Below are 18,524 nucleotides of genomic sequence, written 5' to 3'. Positions count from 1 at the left end.
CTTAAGTTGTAATCTTAGATGCTAAACAATTTTAAATGAAATTCCGTCAATAATTTTTGTGTTCTATGAATTAATATTAGATGCAAACAATTCGAAAGATAATTTCCCCATGAAAAGTTTTTGTGTGCCTAAGTCTTGATTTTACTATAGATGTTCAATAATTTAAATGGAAACTTCAGCTAGAATTGATTTTTTGTTTTAAGTCTATCTTAGATGTTCAACAATTCGAAAGATAAATTCTTAAGTTTTGATTTTAAATGCTTAAAAGAAATTTCCTAAGATCAAAGCAAGCGGTGAGAATTTTTGATATGCTTTGTCGCTCAGTCAGTCTAAGCAATTATTACAATTCGAATTTCGGAGAATTTTACATCTCTACTAGACAAATTTCTTAAAAAAAATATTTATATATATTGTAACGTTTTATAAATTTTAATAAAGTTACAAGTTTGGTTACATTAAACAGCGAGTGGTGAGTACAAACAACTTTAATAGTAGTGTCTATAAAGCGATCAACAATCTCTCCCTCTTTAATCTTAAGTATTATCTAAGCTACGAACTTGCATGCATGTTTAAAGTTCTTTAAGACATTTAAATACTATTAATTCTCATAGTTTTGTTTTTCATTAAAAATAAACAGCGGAGATTTACAAATGTAGTAAACAGATCAGAAATTATTATAGTATATAGTATACAGTGAAGTATCGCCATATAGTATGATCTTAATTTAAATGAAAAAGAAGAAGAAGTAAAAATAGACTTTCTACACTTCTATCCTTTAAATTGAGGGTACTCTCAAACGCGGTTAACAATTCCTTGTTGATAAACGTTAATCTTAAGAATTAACAAAGCTGTTTATTTACAATTTTAATATTTTAAACCACCATAGTTTTGTTGTTAATTGAACATGAATAGCGTAGATTTGCAAATACAGTAAACATTTAGAACAGGAATCGAATTTGATTAATTTAGCTTATTGGATTTATCTTAGGAGTAACTAATCTAATTCTTCTAAATTTAAAAGGAATAGAAGATAGATAACAGAAAATAGTAATAGAATTCCTATAGTATACATTGGATTAATCGCGTGAGTAAGTACTTTAATTCTTCGAAATTCTGTCGGAAATGAAGATAGATAACAATAAAAGAATTAAAGAATACAGAATTCTTACGCTTCTTTTGAAAAGATTAACTAAAGAATTTCCACACTTCTCTTCTCCAAGAGGTTTTACATCAAAGTAACAGAAGATAACTATCAAGATGAGTAGATCCACTTCTGTCAGTGCTCAGTATGTTCCGCTTTTGGACAGCGATAAGAAGTCGCCTCGTTTTCTGTTAAATTGGGTCTATGATGAACTTGGTATTCAGCTCGAGGATCTCTGCGTGATGAAGACCGGCGTCATCTACTGTCAGTTGGTGCACAAACTCTTTCCCCAAGTGATGGATCTGAATAAGGTGATCTTCAATTGCACTTTGTCCGTTGAAATCGATAAAAATTTTTGCCTATTGCATCTTGCATTTGCCAAGCTACGCATCTTTCGGGATGCAGCGCAGCAGGAGTGCATTAAAAGGTTGACCAACAAAAAGTTTTTGCTCTGGTTTCATAAATTTTACATGCACAACAAGAAGAACACGGAAGAACGAATCAGTAGAAAGTCGCGTCGTTTATCGAACGAGCAAGTGAAACGCAGCAGCAGCATCGTGATCCCCTCCAACCCAGCAGATCAGCAGGGATCACACAAAATTCGTGTGGCGCCGCGTTCACAGAGTCTGGTCAATAGGCCGGAGATGCTAAGTAAAGATGGTAAGTAAAGATTCAATGTTAACAAAATTGCATTCATTTGTTTAACCATAAATTTCCTTCATATACCAGCAGCATCTTCATTGGCTGCTGAGCCTTGCATGATGGATTTCGTCTCGAGGATTCCTAAGCTCCGCTTGACCAAATGGAAAAAAGTCGAGACTGACTCCATGGGAAACAGCTATCAGATGTTCGCCACATCATCGAATGAGGCATCAAAAGAGATCATAGAGATCTTTTTCAATAAATTTCAGACAGCAGGGAAATCCATTTCACAGAAAGAGTCTGCAAATAATGATGCTCCAAAGCAGGAAGAGTTGTCGAATAAAGATCATTCTAAGCAGGAATATTTAAACAATGGGGCTTCAAATCTGGAAGTATGCTCAAACAATGACGCTTTTAAGCAGGAGTGTTCAAATAATAATGCTCCAAAGCAGAAGTCCTTAAGCAATGATGCTCCAAAGCATGAAGAGGTTTCAAATAATGATGTTCCAAAGCGGGAGTCTCCAAACAGTGATAATTCTAAGCAGGAATCTTTAAGCAATGATGCTCCAAAGCAAGCATCCGTAAACAATGATCCTTCAAAGCAGGAGGAGTCTTCAAACAAAGATGCTCCAAATCAGGCATGTTCAAAAAAAGATGCTTCAAAGCAAGCATCCTTAAACAATGATCCTTCAAAGCAGGAGGAGTCTTCAAACAACGATGCTCCAAATCAGGCATCTTCAAAAAAAGATGCTTCAAAGCAAGCATCCTTAAATAATGATCCTTCAAAGCATGCTTCTTCCTCAAGCAATGATGCATTAAAGCAGGAAGAAGCTTCAAATAATGGTTTAAAGCAGGAGCCTTCAAAAAAAGATAAAGATAAAGTGTCAGATAAAGTGTCACCAATGACAGATGTCGATGCGATGGTCGATCCTAGGATCAGCAGAGACCACCTGGACTCAATTGTCAAAACTCTGCGCTCCTCTGCTGCTGATGATGATGATGGCCATGGTGAAGCAATTTTCGAGCTGAACGAACGGAATAATAGACTTGAGGAGATAGTCAATAAGATAAGGGGCTATGTTACCGACACATCGCTAAAATCCAATAAGGCAGTGTATAAGACCCGCAAGACTTTGTACTTGTATTATAAGAGCAGGCCTGAGCTGGATCACGAATTTTAAGCACCGCAGCAATTCTTCGTTTATTCTAGTTCTTCTTTTTACTCATTTTCTGTGAAATTTTGATGTTGTGATCGTTTCTAAAGCTGACAACAACTTAATGTTAATTCGTTACAACGCAAACAAAATAATTAAATTAGATATGATGAAAAATTAAAATAAAAACGTAAAAAAATAAAAATACACTTTGCAAAAATAAATGCAAGTTTTTCTCAACCGTTAAGTTTCAGCTGGGGGCCATTTTGATTGTGTGTGACCAACTTCAGTTACATTAGAAAAATGCTGCTTTCTATGTTAACAGCGCTGTTGGCAACCGTCGCTTCAGTTCGCGCTATTTTTTTAGACGCGTGTGACGTGTTTTTGGACGGTGAGAATAAATTATATTTTTTTGGTTTTTGGTTTTGGCGCCATCTACGATGCGAACGCATTGTGAATGGCAAAAAACAAAACAAATTGAGTGTTTTTTAATGAGTTATATGTAACGTGCTAAAACAAAAATATTTGCAAACTAAACTCATGCACAATTTAAACCAAACCGACTTTTGTCGCTGGCAAACTTAACAGCACTGCTAGCGACAAATGCTGTTAAGTTTGCAAGTTACTTAACAGACTTTGGATATAGCGGAGCTGCTAACTTGTTGAAATTTGTTTGGCGCCATCTAGCTGCTAAAGGTTCTTGTAAAAACAAACGCGCGGTTAATCAAATGATTTTCAAATAAAATAGATCGCTTTTAATGTGATAAAAACCAACGCTGCAGACGCGGTGATCGCTTCGAGAGCAGCTCGAGGCCAAAGAGCAGCGTACTCAGCAACAGGCCAACGAGCACCATCACGAATATGACATACAACTGTTGCAGGCCAAACATTTCAAAGTTGTTCGCCAGCTGCATGCCCGAAGAGTTTTCGTCCAATTCCCAGCGTGCCCAAAAGGCGAGCAAACCGACGGAACGCATCCACATGATTTGATCGTTGAACTCGTCGGTGAGAAACGAATGCTTGCGCAAATACATCGTCAACTGCAGATCAATGATGTCCTGCGGTATCAGCTCGAAGCTCGGCGGCGTCTCCTGCTCCAGTTGCGCTTGATACGCAGCCAAGCGATTGAAGCGCAAAAAGAAATCGAGCCCAGCGGCGGCGACCAAACGATTATCATACGGTCGGGCGGCCAAATACTCTAAGCTCTCCATGGGCGTATTCCGTCCGCCCAGACGATGAAATCGCATGAATTCCACAGTGGGAATCTCGGCGAGCATCTCATGTATCTCGTTCGACAGCACGACGGTGTAGTTGTGCTCCACCAGCTCATCGATGGACTGCGGCAGACGATTCAATTGATGCGTGCGTATCAAGTGATAGAGTTTGCCCTGGTACACGGTACGTATGAGCAATGTGTAAAACATGAGCATAATGCAATAAATCCGTTTTGTATTGTAGCGCGTGGGCGCCTGCATCATAGGCATGCCCACAAAGATCAGCTGCAAGTTCAGCAGATGCACAATGAACTCACGCACCGGATGCGAAGGCAGCAGACGCTCCAGCGTCAACTGAAGAAGAGCGGCGAGCACAAAGACGCCGCCAATGCCGAGCCAAATGCTCGTCGGATATGGATAGAGTAGAATGTCCAGCGAGCTGAGCTTATAGCTGGCACCGAGGACGCCAAAGCGCACACTGGTCTGATGATAATTGTGCGTCGAGGTGGCCACCAAGCTGCGAGGCACCGTTTGACGCACGCCGCCCAGGCAGAGATCGACTTCATGGCGTTGCAGCTGGCAAGGAGGAGGCAATGAGGAGATATAGAAAAGGAGAGAGAGAGAGAGATGAACGGATTAGATGATGCTTCAATTAAAGAGTGAGAGGAGTGAATTAGCTGCAGTTTCTACTAGAGAGAGAAAGAGAGACGAACGGATTAGCTGCAGCTTCCATTAGAGATAGGAAGAACGACGAACGGATTAGATGCAGCTTCTATTAGAGAGAGAGAGAAGAGTGGACTGGCTGCAGCTTCCATTAGAGGAAGAGAGATGAGCGGATTGGCTGGAGCTCCCATTAGAGAGAGATGAACGGATTAGAAGAAGCTTCAATTAAAGAGTGAGAGGAGTGGACTAGCTGTAGCTCCCATTAGAGAGAGAGAGAGAGAGAGAGAGAGAGACGAACGGATTAGCTGCAGGCTGCAGCTTACATTAGAGAGAGAGAGATGAACGGATAAGCTGCAGCTTCCTTTAGTGACAGATGAACGGATTAGATGAAGCTTTTATTAAAGAGAGAGAGGAAGGGATTAGCTGAAGCTCCCATCAGATGAAGAGAGATGAGCAGATTCGCTACAGCTCCCATTAGAGAATGAGAGGGAGAGACGAGCGGATTAGATGCAGCTTCCATTAGCTAGAGAGAGATAAGCAGATAAGCTGCAGCTCCCATTAGAGAGAGAGAGAGAGAGGGAGATGAAAGGATTAACTGCAGCTCCCATTAGCGAAAGAGAAATGAGCGAATTAGCTGCAGCTTCCATTAGAAAGAGAGATGAACGGATTAGCTGCAGCTTCCTTTAGTGACAGATGAACGGATTAGATGAAGCTTTTATTAAAGAGAGAGAGGAACGGGTTAGATGCAGCTTCCATTAGCTAGAGAGAGATAAGCAGATAAGCTGCAGCTCCCATTAGAGAGAGTGAGAGAGAGGGAGATGAAAGGATTAACTGCAGCTCACATTAGCGAAAGAGAAATGAGCGGATTAGCTGCAGCTTCCATTAGAGAGAGAGACGAACGGATTAGCTGCAGCTGTCATTAGAAAAAAAGAGAGAAAAGTTCGAGACCTCGACTCACCATCTTGATAGCCTCATTGCTCATGGGCTCCGCCTCCTCGACTGGCGGTGGATGGATGACGATGCTATAGTTGAGGCGCAGCGCAAGCGTTTGCAGCAATCGACCCTCGAGACCGCCGCTGACATGAGCCTGAGGGCCGCTGCCCTGCAGCTAGATGAACGGCGGCATGTGCCACAAGGCGGCACGCAAGGGGCAGCCATAGAAGTTGCCCAGTTTGCGGGGAAACAAATGCGGATGCTGCATCTGGCTGCCGTTGTAGTGATTGATCAGCGTCGGCGTCATATTGGCACAACTTCCAACGCCAAAGGGCAAATACGTGTACAACTTGATGTCGCCATTCGCCGTCTGCACCTGGACATTGCAATTGATGAGCTGATGTCGCCAGCAATGGGCGAAGATGCGTCGCATCTCGCTCAGCAGCATGTGATCGCGTGCCTGCAGAAAGATGTAATAGTGCTCATTGTAATTGTACTCCTTGGAATACGCTTCCACCTCGATCTCCGCAAACGCTGCATACGAATCGGTGAAGATCATATTGTAATGCCGACGCCCGGCCACATAACGTTGCCTTCCCACGCCCTGTTCGACGGTGACAATCTGCAACGCAGGCGCAATGCCCCAGCTGCGAAATAGGATGCTCATCATTTCGTTGTAGAAGTTGCACGTGTGATTGTTGCGACAACACAGCGTTAGCACCAGCGACGGCGTCACGCTCAGGATGTGTGTGTGAACCACGTGGAGCAGAGCTCGGGCCACATACTCGTTGATCTGATTCATCTGTTCGCCGGAGCGATCCTGGTAAGTGGCAACCAATTGCGTTATATTCATCTTTCGATAGCCGTTTCAACTGTAAGCGAGTTTCGTTTGTTTCGCTTTTGGGTTTGTCCTGCGAGTCGATGATTAATGATTCAACTCGAAAAAGTTTCGTTGCGTGAAACTTTGTTGTTTGCTAAGCAAACGATGGCGCTGATTAGTGTTTAGTGTTTTCGTTTCGGGGTTTTCTCTCAGTTAGTTTGTTGGTAAAACTCATTCGTGGCACATTCAACTTTGTCGCAACCGCATACTAAACACATTCGTCAGTCCTCCTTTGCAGTACCATCCACATTTATGGAGGTTGCATACTAAGCACACTAAACTGCCAACTGTCAAGCTGGCGCTGCCAACTTAACGCATATCAGAGCTGCCAGATCGCTGTGCAATATTTATTGCTTTACAATTGTTTTACAATTAATGCAACTATAAAAAATAAACTTTACCTTCTTGATAACAATCACTTCATTTGTTCAATTTATCGAAACAAAGCATGTGAATTTTGTTAAATTTTTAATTGGTTTACTTACTGTGAACTGTAATTGTTGCGCTGTTTAAAGTAATATTTAATATTGTCTTACTTTTACGCTTAAATAGAAATTATTATTATCATAATTAGGCAGTCAGAATGTGAAGTTTTGTGTAGAGTGTCTTTATGATTCTTAAAAGTTTGCAAATAGATAAATATATCAGAAGTTCTTGAATTTTATATATATTTATATACTTTGGTTAACGATTTAGTATATTTTGCAATCTATGGTATATTTTCGGAATAAAGAAGTATATCGATATATTTATTTCAGATTCTGAAAAGTTTGCGATGAGATAAATATCTCAGAAGTTCTTGAATTTTGTATAGCAAAAAAATACGTTGGTTAACGATTTAGTATATTTTGCAGTTTACGGTATATTTTGAATGTACATAGTAGTATATCGATATATTTCAATCTTTTCTCGGTTTGTTAATTTGGGTTATTTTTTATTATAATAAAAATACTTCAGTATTGTCTAGGTATATTCATATGGTATATTTTTACGACAATCCAAATATGGCTTTCCATATATTTCAGTATTTTTCGAGTATATCATCCTCTTTATAATTCTTTGAAGTTTGCGATCAGATAAAGAATATCTTAGAATATATTGAAGAAATTATTTGATACAGCAAAAATACTTTGGTTAACGATTTAGTATATTTAGCACTCTATGTATGTTTAAATTTTAATAGTATATCCATATACCGAATATATATTCCAGAATACTTCAGTATATTTTAGCATTTTCACATTTGTTGAAAATGCAAATAACTAAATATAGTTTTCGGTATATTTCAGTATTTTTCGGTATATCCATTTGTTACATTTTACTGATAATATCGCAGTCTTGCATTTGTTGAAAATGCAAAGTAACAAAAACCGCTTTCGGTAGATTTTTGGTATATTTGGTATACTGTTATATGCGCTGATTTGCTTTCGTTGAGGACAACGTTCCATTTTAGCAGCCACGGTTCCAATTTTGTGAGTTGTAGTTGCAGGACTGCTGATGCTTCTACATTGTCCGTTGAGGTGGCTAAAAATGCTGTGTTGTCGGCGTATGTAGCAATAATGAGATCATCTCTTTCAAGCACTGGAATGTCTGCAGTGAAGAGGGTGTACAAAATAGGTCCTAACACGCTTCTCTGGGGTACACCTGCTTTTATTTCAAAAATTTCGGACTCAGCCCACTCGCATCTAACAAAGAATAGGCGCCTATGCAGGTAGGATTTCAGCAGCAGGAAGAATGGAGCTGGTAGCATGGACTTGAGCTTGTAAAGCAAGCCTAAATGCCAGACTCGATCGAATGTGATCGAATTTTACGTCTAGAAACGCTGCGGAACAGTACTTCCTGTCTTCAAATGAACTTACAATCGTTTGTGAGACTCTGTGACATTGCTCAGGGGTTCCATGCTGACTCCTAAAACCACATTGGTGCTCTGGAATTAATGTAGCTAAATATTTTTTCTATTTGGAGCTTTTTATTTTGCAATACTATTCATATAAAATTTGAAATATAGTTAAATATTTTAGTAGCTAAATTTTTTGCTTTTTATTTTGTAGTTTTCCACTTAAAAATAGATAAAAACTTGAAAAAGTTTTTGCTTTTATTTGTCCACCTAAAATTTGAAAATAGTAGTTACAAATTTTTAGAGTTAAAGTAGAGGGAAAAAGTAGTTAAACATATTTTACAATTTAGTGCTTTTTATTAAGCGGAATTCTCCACTTTAAAGTAGATAAATATTTTTAGAATTTTTTTCATTTATAGAATAGATAGAATGTATAAATATAGCCGATTTACGCACGATATGTAATATACAGATCTATATATATGTACTTATATACACCTCCACACCTCCAGACTGAGAAGGCTGTTGTCCAAGCAGGCTTCCAGTCCTAGTCTGCTCAAGTCGGGCGATGGAGTGTGGACGGAGAGTAGTGCTGAAACTCTTGAAGCACTGCTCTCAACTCATTTCCGGGATGTATTGGAATAGAGAACAGTGACTGGCAGCTCTTTCCTATTCTCCCAGTTATGAGACCCCCTGCCGGTCTAATTACAAATAATAAAATAATTTGGGCTATCGACTCCTTTGCGAAGGTCAGGTCGCCCGGTCTCGATGGACCAGCAAGCCCACGATTGTTCCGTGGCTATCGGGTATCTATTCGGCGTGTCTCGCATGGGGTCATATCCCCACTCTTTGGAGGACCTCGAAAGTCATTTTCCTGCCCAAAGCGGGCAAATGCAGTCATGTGGTTCCAAATGACTTCCGGCCTATCAGCCTAACCTCTTTCCTGCTAAAAACATTTGAAAAGCTACTTGATTTGCACATCAGAAGCAACTCAATGCATCTGTTGTCCCCAAATCAGCATGCGTATACTAAGGGCAAGTCCATTGAGACAGCCTCCATCGAAAAAGCAGTCCATTACAAAGAATATGCCTTGGGTGCATTTCTAGATATTTAAGCCGCCTTCAATAACGTCACTACTGACGCTATTATGAAGGGCCTTACCTCTGTTAACACGGCTCCAGCGATCCACAAGTGGGTCAACCGCTAGACGATGACATTAGCATTTTGATAACTGGGAAATGCCCAACCACCCTTTCCGTTCCGTAATGGAACTTACTTAGCTTACTTACTGAGCCGGGCTCAGCATTAACGCGGACAAAACGGAGCTTATCCTCTTCACGAAGCGGTATAAGGTACCTGCGTGGTCCCCCCAAAAATAGGCTGCACTATGCTATAGCCGATCCAAGCAGTAAAATACCTAGGTGTGGTCCTGGACAGCAAACTGTCATGGAAGCTCAACGTGTTAGAAAGGGTGAAGAAGGCCACCGGAGCCTTGTACATGGCGAAAAAGATGCTTAGTTGCACGTGGGGCCTCTCTCCTAATCTAATGCGGTGGATATACATCTCAGTTGTTCGCCCTATCCTCATCTATGGTGTTCTAGTGTGATGGCAGGCCACGGAAAAAAGGACGTACCTATCCATCATAAAAAGGACACAACGTCAAGCGTTACTGTATATCACAGGCGCTATCAGGTCGACGCCTACTAAAGCCCTCGAGGTAATAGCTGGTGTCGAACCGTTGAACCTATACGCGCAATCCATAGCCGCAAAATCGTCCCTAAGGATTGCCGCAACAGGCAATTTGGGTCTGCTAGGCTATGGTCACAGCGCCATTGGTAGGGAGACTAGTAGAGACTTGGACTATACTATCCCCCTTACCAGTACTGACCATATAAAAACAATATTCTTGGAACCGGACTGCTGGCGGGAAGGGCTATGCATTCCCGAAGCCCTCAACGTCTTCACCGACGGCCGTATACTGGGAACCCGGTCTCCAAACATTCCTATAAACTCCCAGACCATTGCAGCATCTTCCAGGCGGAAGTTTTTGCAATTGGCAAGGCTGCTGAATTGGCTCGGGGTTTACAGCGTAATCACAACTCCATTAACATCTTTGTTGACAGCCAGGCTGCAATAAGATCAATGCACTCTGATGTGGTCAAGTCCAAAGTTGTCCTGGACAGCAGAAGAGCAATAGAGTCGCTGAACGCATCTGCGTCGTGCGTATCTATTAAATCCCAAGCGACCAGGGCATCGATGGCAACGAGATCGCAGACTCTCTCGCCAAAGAGGGAATGGGGCTCGATGTCGGTAACATGTGCAATGTTCCAATATCCCTGCGAACTCTAGGCAGTGAAATTGAGGTGCGCTCTAGACTTCAGTGGGACGCGAGCTGGCGCAATGCCAACTCGTGCAAAACTGCAAGGCTGATGTGTGCCTCTACTAACAAAAACTTAACCGAAATTCGTCATGCAGCTTTCAAGGAAAGACTGCAGGCTAATGCTAAGCATTTTAACTGGTCACTGTCTGTCAGCTGTCCATGCTGTAAAGCTGGGTATTACGAACAGTGATCAGTGCAGGAAATGCAACGAGCCCGGGGTTAAGGAAACACTTGAGCATTTTCTCTGTAGATGCCCAGCGTTATCCCGACTCCGGCTAAAATACCTCAATTCGCCGTGCCACAACGATCTACGTGACGTTTCACGGCTACCTCCTAGGATGCGGCTGGCTTTTGCCAAACATGCATCCATACTGTGCGACTTCTGAGACGAAGATATGCTCTACCGGTACAGCTACGGAGCTCCACTGGTCTATGCTTTGCCCCGTACAGGCGCAGCCGGTCCCACCTAACCTAACCTATGTACTTATATATACAGTTATACATGTGTAATTTGTAATTTCCATAGTTTTTTTTTTTTGCATACAAAAATGTTTTGGTTTTTTACCTAGTTTAAATGTTTTTTCATTATTTTTTACATATTTAATGTTTTTGTTTTAAATTTTAGTTGTGATTGTAGAGTATTAAATATTTTGTTGGGGAGGAAATATTTAACATGCAAGGCAACGGTGTGTTCCAAGTTCTAATATGATATCATATCAAATTCATATATAGTTATAGTATTATTATTATGTTTATAGATCTATATGTACATGAGGCAATTTTAACAAAAAAGCTTATCGACAACCATAGAATTATAGCATAATAGGAAAAATAATATATATATATATATAGAATATATAATAAAAAAAATAAACAAAAAAGATTTGATGACCAGAAATCCCAGCACAGAGAATCCCTTGACGTCGTTGTTGTTGTTGTTGCAGCAGTATTGTTGTTGTTGTTGAGTGTTTTGGTGAGGATTAAGGATTAGATTGTTTTGTTTTTTTCTTCTTAGTTTTTGGTAGTAGAAATTAGCAAGCACATCATAATTTGGATTTGGTGTTTGTATTGCGGGCGAAAAAGATTTCGGGATCCTTGTGCGGCCTTTGGATCTCACGATAATTGTTGACTATCTTCTTGGACTCGTCCTTGGGACACGATTGCAGATTGCGAAACACGCTCACCTGAAATATAAAGTGGAATTAGTTTTCATTCATTGTACATTTCAATTATATTTAATATCTATCAGCAACAACATAAAACAATTCTATATGCAAAGATGTACTTTAATTTATTTTTTGAATTTTTGGAAATTACCCAGAATTTCTTAAGAATGAATGAACAAAAACTTAGATCAAATAATATTAATAAAAAGCTAACAAAAACTATTTTTTGTGGGTTTTGCGTCCTTGCAACTATCAGCCATACGATAGTAATAATAATCTACCTGATTCAAAGCAGCAAAATTAAGTGAGTAATGTTTGATGATGAAAGTATCAGTAGTAGTAGAATTATGAATTAAATTTAAACCATTTAAGGAGCAAAGAGAAAAGATTTTAGAAAAATTACAAATATAAAGAAAGCGTTGAAATAAAAAGAATCGAACATAAAGTTAATAATTTACGTTAATGAACACATAGTAATAAAATGAATTAGTTAAGAAGAATGTGCCATAAAGTTAATGATTGAGTTCATTTAGTTAACAAAAGACAATAAATAAATCAATTACTTAAATAACAAAGTTCTTTTTTGGATTGTATTCTTATAACAGAAATGTAACTTGTCATTTGTTGCATTTAGAGCAAAAGTGTTAATGAAATTAAAAGGTTAAAACCTGTCAATTATAAATAAAATGTTTGTATAAAGAGAATTTATAATTAAGGTAATGATTTACGTTAACGAATACATAATAATAAAAAGAATGTTCCATAAAGTTATTGAGTACATTTAGTTAACAAAAAACAAGAAATAAACCAATGAAACAATTCAAATAACTTTAAACGTTTTAAATGATATGACAGAAGTACTTTGTTACGATTTGTTTTTTTATAATATGATTACAGAGCAAAAGTGTTCAATAAATCAAAGTGTTGGAGTTCTTTTTATTCTTTTTACATATATGTATATAATTATGAAGGCTGGAGTACTTTTTTGATAAGTATTCTTTTAAACATATGATTCGAATTTATCATTTGTTGTATTCCTTTACTTTCTGATTTGATTTGAAGTGTTAGCAGCGCTTAGGATAATGTGGCTGGATTTTAATTTTACACATATGATTACAATTTGTCACTTGTTGCATTCAAATCAAAAGAGTTCACAAATTGAAGTGTTGGAGTACTTTTTTTGAATCGTATTCTTTTACACATATGATTACAATTTATCATTTGTTATATTCTTGTAATCTTTTTATATTGAATTGAAGTGTTAGCTGCACGTTAGACGATGTGGCTGGCTGGCTGTTGAGCTGCTTACCTGACCGCGGGAAACGTAGATGGGCGTTCGATAGATGATCCACGTGACACTCTCAAAGTACGGCGCCGTGGTCAGTGATCCCTTATAGGTATAGTAATGCTTGCTCAGCTCCTGCAGACCAATCCAAGATAGGCAATCTAAAAGATGAACAGATGGATGATTAGCAATCGGAATTCAAAACATATTTCCAATAAAAACCAAAACTTACCCGAGTCCAGGGAGGCGTTCGTGTGTATCTTTTGGACAATGCGAATGCCCTCGGTGATCTTTTTGAACTCGGGACAATCCTTGTCGCCGCAGGCTTGAATGAAGAATGCAACAACCGCAAGACCGTCGGGTTTGTTTTTGGCCTCGGCAAAGTCCTTATACTTGGCATTGTAGTGAACGGCATGCGCCTCCATCGAGTACTTCATGCCCTCGAGCGTGTGCTCGCAGCCGGACTCATCGGAGTCGGACCAATGGAAATGCAGCTGTTCGAACACATACATATTCGTATCGAGGGCGCCGCCAATGATGTACGGCTGCTGTTTGCGTTTGCTGAACGTGACCATCGCCGAGGTGCCAGTGTTTTGGACGCGGGCAACGCCAACGGGCTCCCAGTGGCCATGATATTCGAGTGGATCGACATCGTCGATATGCTCGATGGCACGATTGCTGATCTCGATTGGCGATTGCACTGGCATAGCTATGACTTCTTAAGCTGCTCCTGCTCCTGCACCTTGCTGCTGCTGAACGTTCTTCTTCGTTTTACTTCCACAAAAAAAATGAAGAAGAACAACAACTTCAACTTCAACGACGACGACGATGATGACGATGCTCAACCTGATCTATGTGATGTGGGCGTTGTTGAGGTATTTCTTCTTCCTCAGTTTGTAGACACGCCCGCGATCGCCAGCACTGGCGTCCTCCAAATGCTCGGCTGTCTGCGGCGGCGCTTGCGGCGGCGACGTCGTGATGGCGACTGTTCCTCTCGACGCCGGCGTGTGTAAGTTCCTAATGCGACGGCACTGACTTAAAGTCCGTCCGTCCGTCTGCCTTTGCTGCTCCTCTCCTCTCTAGCAACTCTTTTGCACTTGCGTTTCCGCTTTCGCTTCCGCTTCTGCTTCTTCCGCTTCTGTTTCACTGCCTGCAAATGGAAGTAAAATCATTTAATTTGTTTTTCTTTTGTTTATCTTTTTGTGTTGTTGTCAAATGGAAATTGAAAACTGGCAGCCAGGCAGGCAGGCAAATAATATCATTAAATGGCTTGCGTGACAGAATCGAAAGAGTTTCGCTTTGAGTGCATCTCGTGCACTTTACTTAGCCATGTTTGATTACCCATTTGACAAATTGAAAGAAAAGGTGTGCGTGAAAAGTGTAAAGCAAGAGGTCAATGTCAATAGACGCTTCCTTCACCTGCTGCTTCAACTACTTTGCTCGCTTTAAATATTCAGTTAGAGCCTTCAGTTGTCGTGTTTGCACTTTTCTCACTCTCTCTCCGACAATTGCATTTAATATCGATTCGTTATCTAATTGCCAGTTCTTAAATATTTGATAAACAACTATTGAGGACGTCAGACACAGCTAGAGACACAGCAACAGCAAATTGCGTGTGTCCCAACTGAGTCGTTTACAATTAAAATAAGTGCTTAAGCCATGGCAAATAACTCTTCATTCTTTTACGTTTGTTATCAATTAACAATCGCTCCACAAATTGATTCATTTCAAATGGCTTCATTAAAGGTGGACAACTTGTTTCCAATTAAATTGTCATTAATGCACTTGTTCAACTTGATTGATTGCTGCGCATAAACATAATTCCGAAAATACACATTTTATGAAGAAAATATATATATGATACTGTCGAAATGTTATTAAACTATTTTTAATATATCATATATTTTATATAAATGGCATTTCAATCATCATATTGTATTCTATGTTCTATATCCCTTATTAAATCTTATCTTTATAGTTATTTAAACTATAATTGATTAAAAGATAGATTCTATATTATGACATATGATATGATACCGATATCGAAATGTCTTTAAACTATTTTTAATATATTGCTTTGGCTGACAATATGGTATATTTAGCTCTTTATGGTATATTTTGGCAATAACAATATACCAAATTTAGTTGTTGGTATATTTTTAGTAGTTTTAGGCATACTTTAAGAATATAAATTGCATTTCAATCATCATATTTTATACTATACTAAAACTGTTTCGATCTCTAATCTATTATCTTAGTATTGTATAGATAGTCCTTCAATAAATGTGTCAGACAATACTTTTAATATATTAACTGCAATAGAGACTATCTTTAAAAGAATCGAGTTATAGTAAGAACAAGTTTATGCTTTAGTTGAGGCAATTCCTTAAATTTTGAATTTAAGCTTATGAATACTAAAGATCTTAACTTGCAAAAATTAAAGTTGAAATACAACTGAAATAATTATAAATTGCAACAACAGTTGTACAGAGTATATGAATGGATATAAATGTGAATAAAAAGAGCTTTGCCTTACTTTCCAACATTTATGTAGATTTATGGCTAATGTTTAGCTTAGCAATGCTTTGTCTAAACATCTTGATAAGCCAGGGAAAAGCGAGATAAGCAGATGTGTTGCTATTATTAGCATTTACCTTTTTATGATAGTTCAACAATTGTGTAAACGAACATTAAATGAATTGTATAAACATTTGAACATTCAGTGAGTGATTTGGATTGCATTTCTATTTGAATCCTTGAACAAATATCGATTACAATAGATATTTATCACGGCATTCGCGGAACTCGAGTTTTCCCGTAATGTGAAATGAGCAATTATTAACAAATAGTAAAAAGAAAAAAAAGAACGAAAATAAACAGCTCACAAGTGCTTGCTAATTAACGAAAGTTAATGCCACAGAGCTGGTCATAAAGCAATTCTTTATAGCAGGCGAGATTATACTAATGCTATATTATTCTAGAACCAACTCGACACATTTTTATGGTGGGTAAATATGATTTTAATTGACAGTTATACAATCCAGTAAATTCACGCGACATCAGCTGCAATCGCTCTTCAATCGCCCACTCAGACGCAATTTTGGTTCAAGTTATCGCCTAATGACGACCGACGCTGCAGGTTAAAGCTAGTTCCAACTATATACAGCTCCATCTGAAGTATTTAGTATTTTGTCGCCAGCTATAATTTACGACAGATACTGATATCGAAGCAGCGCTCTGGCGAATATTTTCTTATTTTCTATTTCTATTGCCATGATGATGATGACGATGATAAGCCAAGGCAAAAGCCAAAAGGCGGTCAACGTCTGAAGTTTTTTTTGTGTCGAGTCACAGCGAGTCAATCAAATATGCAGACTATATCGATATATAGGTATTTATATAGATACTATATATATACGTTTTAATCTGGGATATGTGGGCGTGTCTCTCTCTCTCTCTGGATGTCCTCAGATATCCGATATCTTATCTCCGACATCCATTGCACCGACTTTACCGACAATGTACTCCGTTATCATTATGCCACATGCGTCACGTGGCACATTTTAGCGGTTGATGCACATGTCACCAAATTGGCGATATCATTCCGTTAGTTTGTTTGTAGTAATCTATCTATTAAGCTGACATATCGCAAATTCATTTCGTATCGCTTTGAACTGTATTCTTTTCTTTTTTTTTGCAACTAATTGACGAACTCTTTCTGTTTTTTCCAGACATTACCTAATCTAGACTTCTTTTGGCTTCGGAAATTGCCTTCGTCTATATTTAAAGACAGCGCCAGGCTTTATCTAGCTTATGCTGTTTGAATTGATAAGTTCAATTGTACCGATTGTTCATCCAGATTAAGTCCAAAAAGTTTCTTTTTCATTTTCTGTTTCAAATGTCTCCAAAAATAAGTTCCATATCTTTTTGTTCCTTTTCTGTTAATAAATCATTCTCAACGCATTTCGATTGTGAAAATAAAACATCCACTAATTATTTTCGATTATCCTTTCTTTTTGTATGAGTTGCCATAAAATCACATGACAAACATCATCTATGGAATCTTTTTGCACACATCAAATCAAGAACAAATAAACCGGTTCGAGATTGTAACATTTTTCTTGGAGTTGTTTGTTTATTTGCTTTCATTCTTTCCGCTGGGATTTATTTTGTTTGTTTTGTTTTCATCTTCATTCTGATTCTGTGAAATCATTTTGCAGCCAATCTTCGGCTTCTTTCTATCTATCGTCACAGCTAGTTTGAGTCAGTTATTTTGCATTCTTTTTTGCGTCTAGACGTTTCGTAATTAATGAAACAAGTATCTCAGTTATTTTCCTCTCTCGCTCCGTCTCTCTGGTATTTATATGCTTTATAAGAAATCGAGAAATAGAACATTCTTCATTGCGTTCCTTGGATTCATCCTAAAAGAGCGACACGTTTAAGAAGCTGACAGCTCATTATTTATTATCAAAATACAACTCACCTTGTTTTCGTGGCAACTTTCTTATCTTTCTGTTTTTCTTTTTTCATTTTAAATGTAGTTACACAGTTCTAGGCTTGATAAACAAGCTGCATATATGCACTATATGTTATAGAGTCGCATTCATTATCGTGAGTTGGTTATGCAAAACGGGAAGCAAAACAGCTGAATTGACATAACAATCGGGGAGCGTCGAGATAAAGGCAGCACGTTTTGTCAGAGATCTGTATAGCGAGATATTCGGATATGGCTATGGAATATTAGAAGTGGGCGGAATTGAAGTGTTGCCCACTTGATGTTGGGTTTTATATATGTATTTAATTTCTGATTTAGTTTTTGGCAACGTCAGAGCAATGAGGTCAGCTGATGGTAGTTGGGCAGTTGGCTTTCAGCCTGATTGATGGATCAGCCAATGAGAGTGAGAGCATTGGATTGATAACGACAGAGTTATCACTGCTCAACTGAGCGGACAGACAGGCAGACGGACAGCGTTCGCTAAGTGTGACCGTGTAATTACTTAAATGCTATGATAAACCTTATCGCTCGTATCAATGTTGGAATAGCCATGTAAACGAAAATAAAAACGATAAATACGCGAGAGCGAGACGGAGTGAGAGTGAGAGACAACAACACAACAGTAAAGTAATGCCAAATGAGCAAGTGCGTATATGGATATATGTGTGTGTGTGTGTGTGTGTGTGTGTAATATCGGAAACTGTCTGACAGGGCCAAGAATAGAACTTGTAACC

General features: G+C 38.9%; 3 protein-coding genes across 3 annotated transcripts; 1 reads left to right on the top strand and 2 right to left on the bottom strand.

Annotated features, from left to right (window-relative positions):
- Positions 1 to 342: 342 nt before the first annotated feature.
- LOC133849380 (micronuclear linker histone polyprotein-like) lies at positions 343 to 3,144 on the top strand. The gene is made up of 3 exons (XM_062285423.1): positions 343 to 469; positions 1,221 to 1,801; positions 1,871 to 3,144. Exons 2-3 carry the CDS (start codon positions 1,258 to 1,260, stop codon positions 2,962 to 2,964), a joined length of 1,638 nt encoding a protein of 545 aa, XP_062141407.1. The 5' UTR covers positions 343 to 469; positions 1,221 to 1,257; the 3' UTR covers positions 2,965 to 3,144.
- Positions 3,145 to 3,692: 548 nt separating this feature from the next.
- LOC133849161 (uncharacterized) lies at positions 3,693 to 6,885 on the bottom strand. Its single transcript, XM_062285067.1, is given in 2 exon segments — positions 3,693 to 4,727; positions 5,773 to 6,885. Coding segments are annotated over 2 exon segments (1,863 nt in total). The 5' UTR covers positions 6,601 to 6,885.
- Positions 6,886 to 11,421: 4,536 nt separating this feature from the next.
- Positions 11,422 to 14,048, bottom strand: LOC133847933 (carbonic anhydrase 2). The gene is made up of 3 exons (XM_062283233.1): positions 13,528 to 14,048; positions 13,320 to 13,456; positions 11,422 to 12,028 (listed from the first exon to the last, which is right to left on the bottom strand). Exons 1-3 carry the CDS (start codon positions 14,000 to 14,002, stop codon positions 11,888 to 11,890), a joined length of 753 nt encoding a protein of 250 aa, XP_062139217.1. The 5' UTR covers positions 14,003 to 14,048; the 3' UTR covers positions 11,422 to 11,887.
- Between the last annotated feature and the right edge of the window lie 4,476 nt (positions 14,049 to 18,524).

Source organism: Drosophila sulfurigaster, chromosome X (assembly GCF_023558435.1).
Source record: "Drosophila sulfurigaster albostrigata strain 15112-1811.04 chromosome X, ASM2355843v2, whole genome shotgun sequence".
Lineage (NCBI taxonomy): Eukaryota > Metazoa > Arthropoda > Insecta > Diptera > Drosophilidae > Drosophila > Drosophila sulfurigaster.
This window is presented reverse-complemented; position numbering and strand designations above follow the sequence as displayed.

Bases quoted from the DNA above. Each gene is read 5' to 3' on its own strand.
- LOC133849380 (XM_062285423.1), top strand. From the start codon at position 1,258: ATGAGTAGATCCACTTCTGTCAGTGCTCAGTATGTTCCGCTTTTGGAC. The intron at 1,802-1,870 runs GTAAGTAAAGAT...TTCATATACCAG, and splicing joins GGAGATGCTAAGTAAAGATG to CAGCATCTTCATTGGCTGCT.
- LOC133847933 (XM_062283233.1), bottom strand. From the start codon at position 14,002: ATGCCAGTGCAATCGCCAATCGAGATCAGCAATCGTGCCATCGAGCAT. The intron at 13,457-13,527 runs GTAAGTTTTGGT...TTCATCTTTTAG, and splicing joins GAACGCCTCCCTGGACTCGG to ATTGCCTATCTTGGATTGGT. The intron at 12,029-13,319 runs GTAAGCAGCTCA...TTTATATTTCAG, and splicing joins TCTACGTTTCCCGCGGTCAG to GTGAGCGTGTTTCGCAATCT.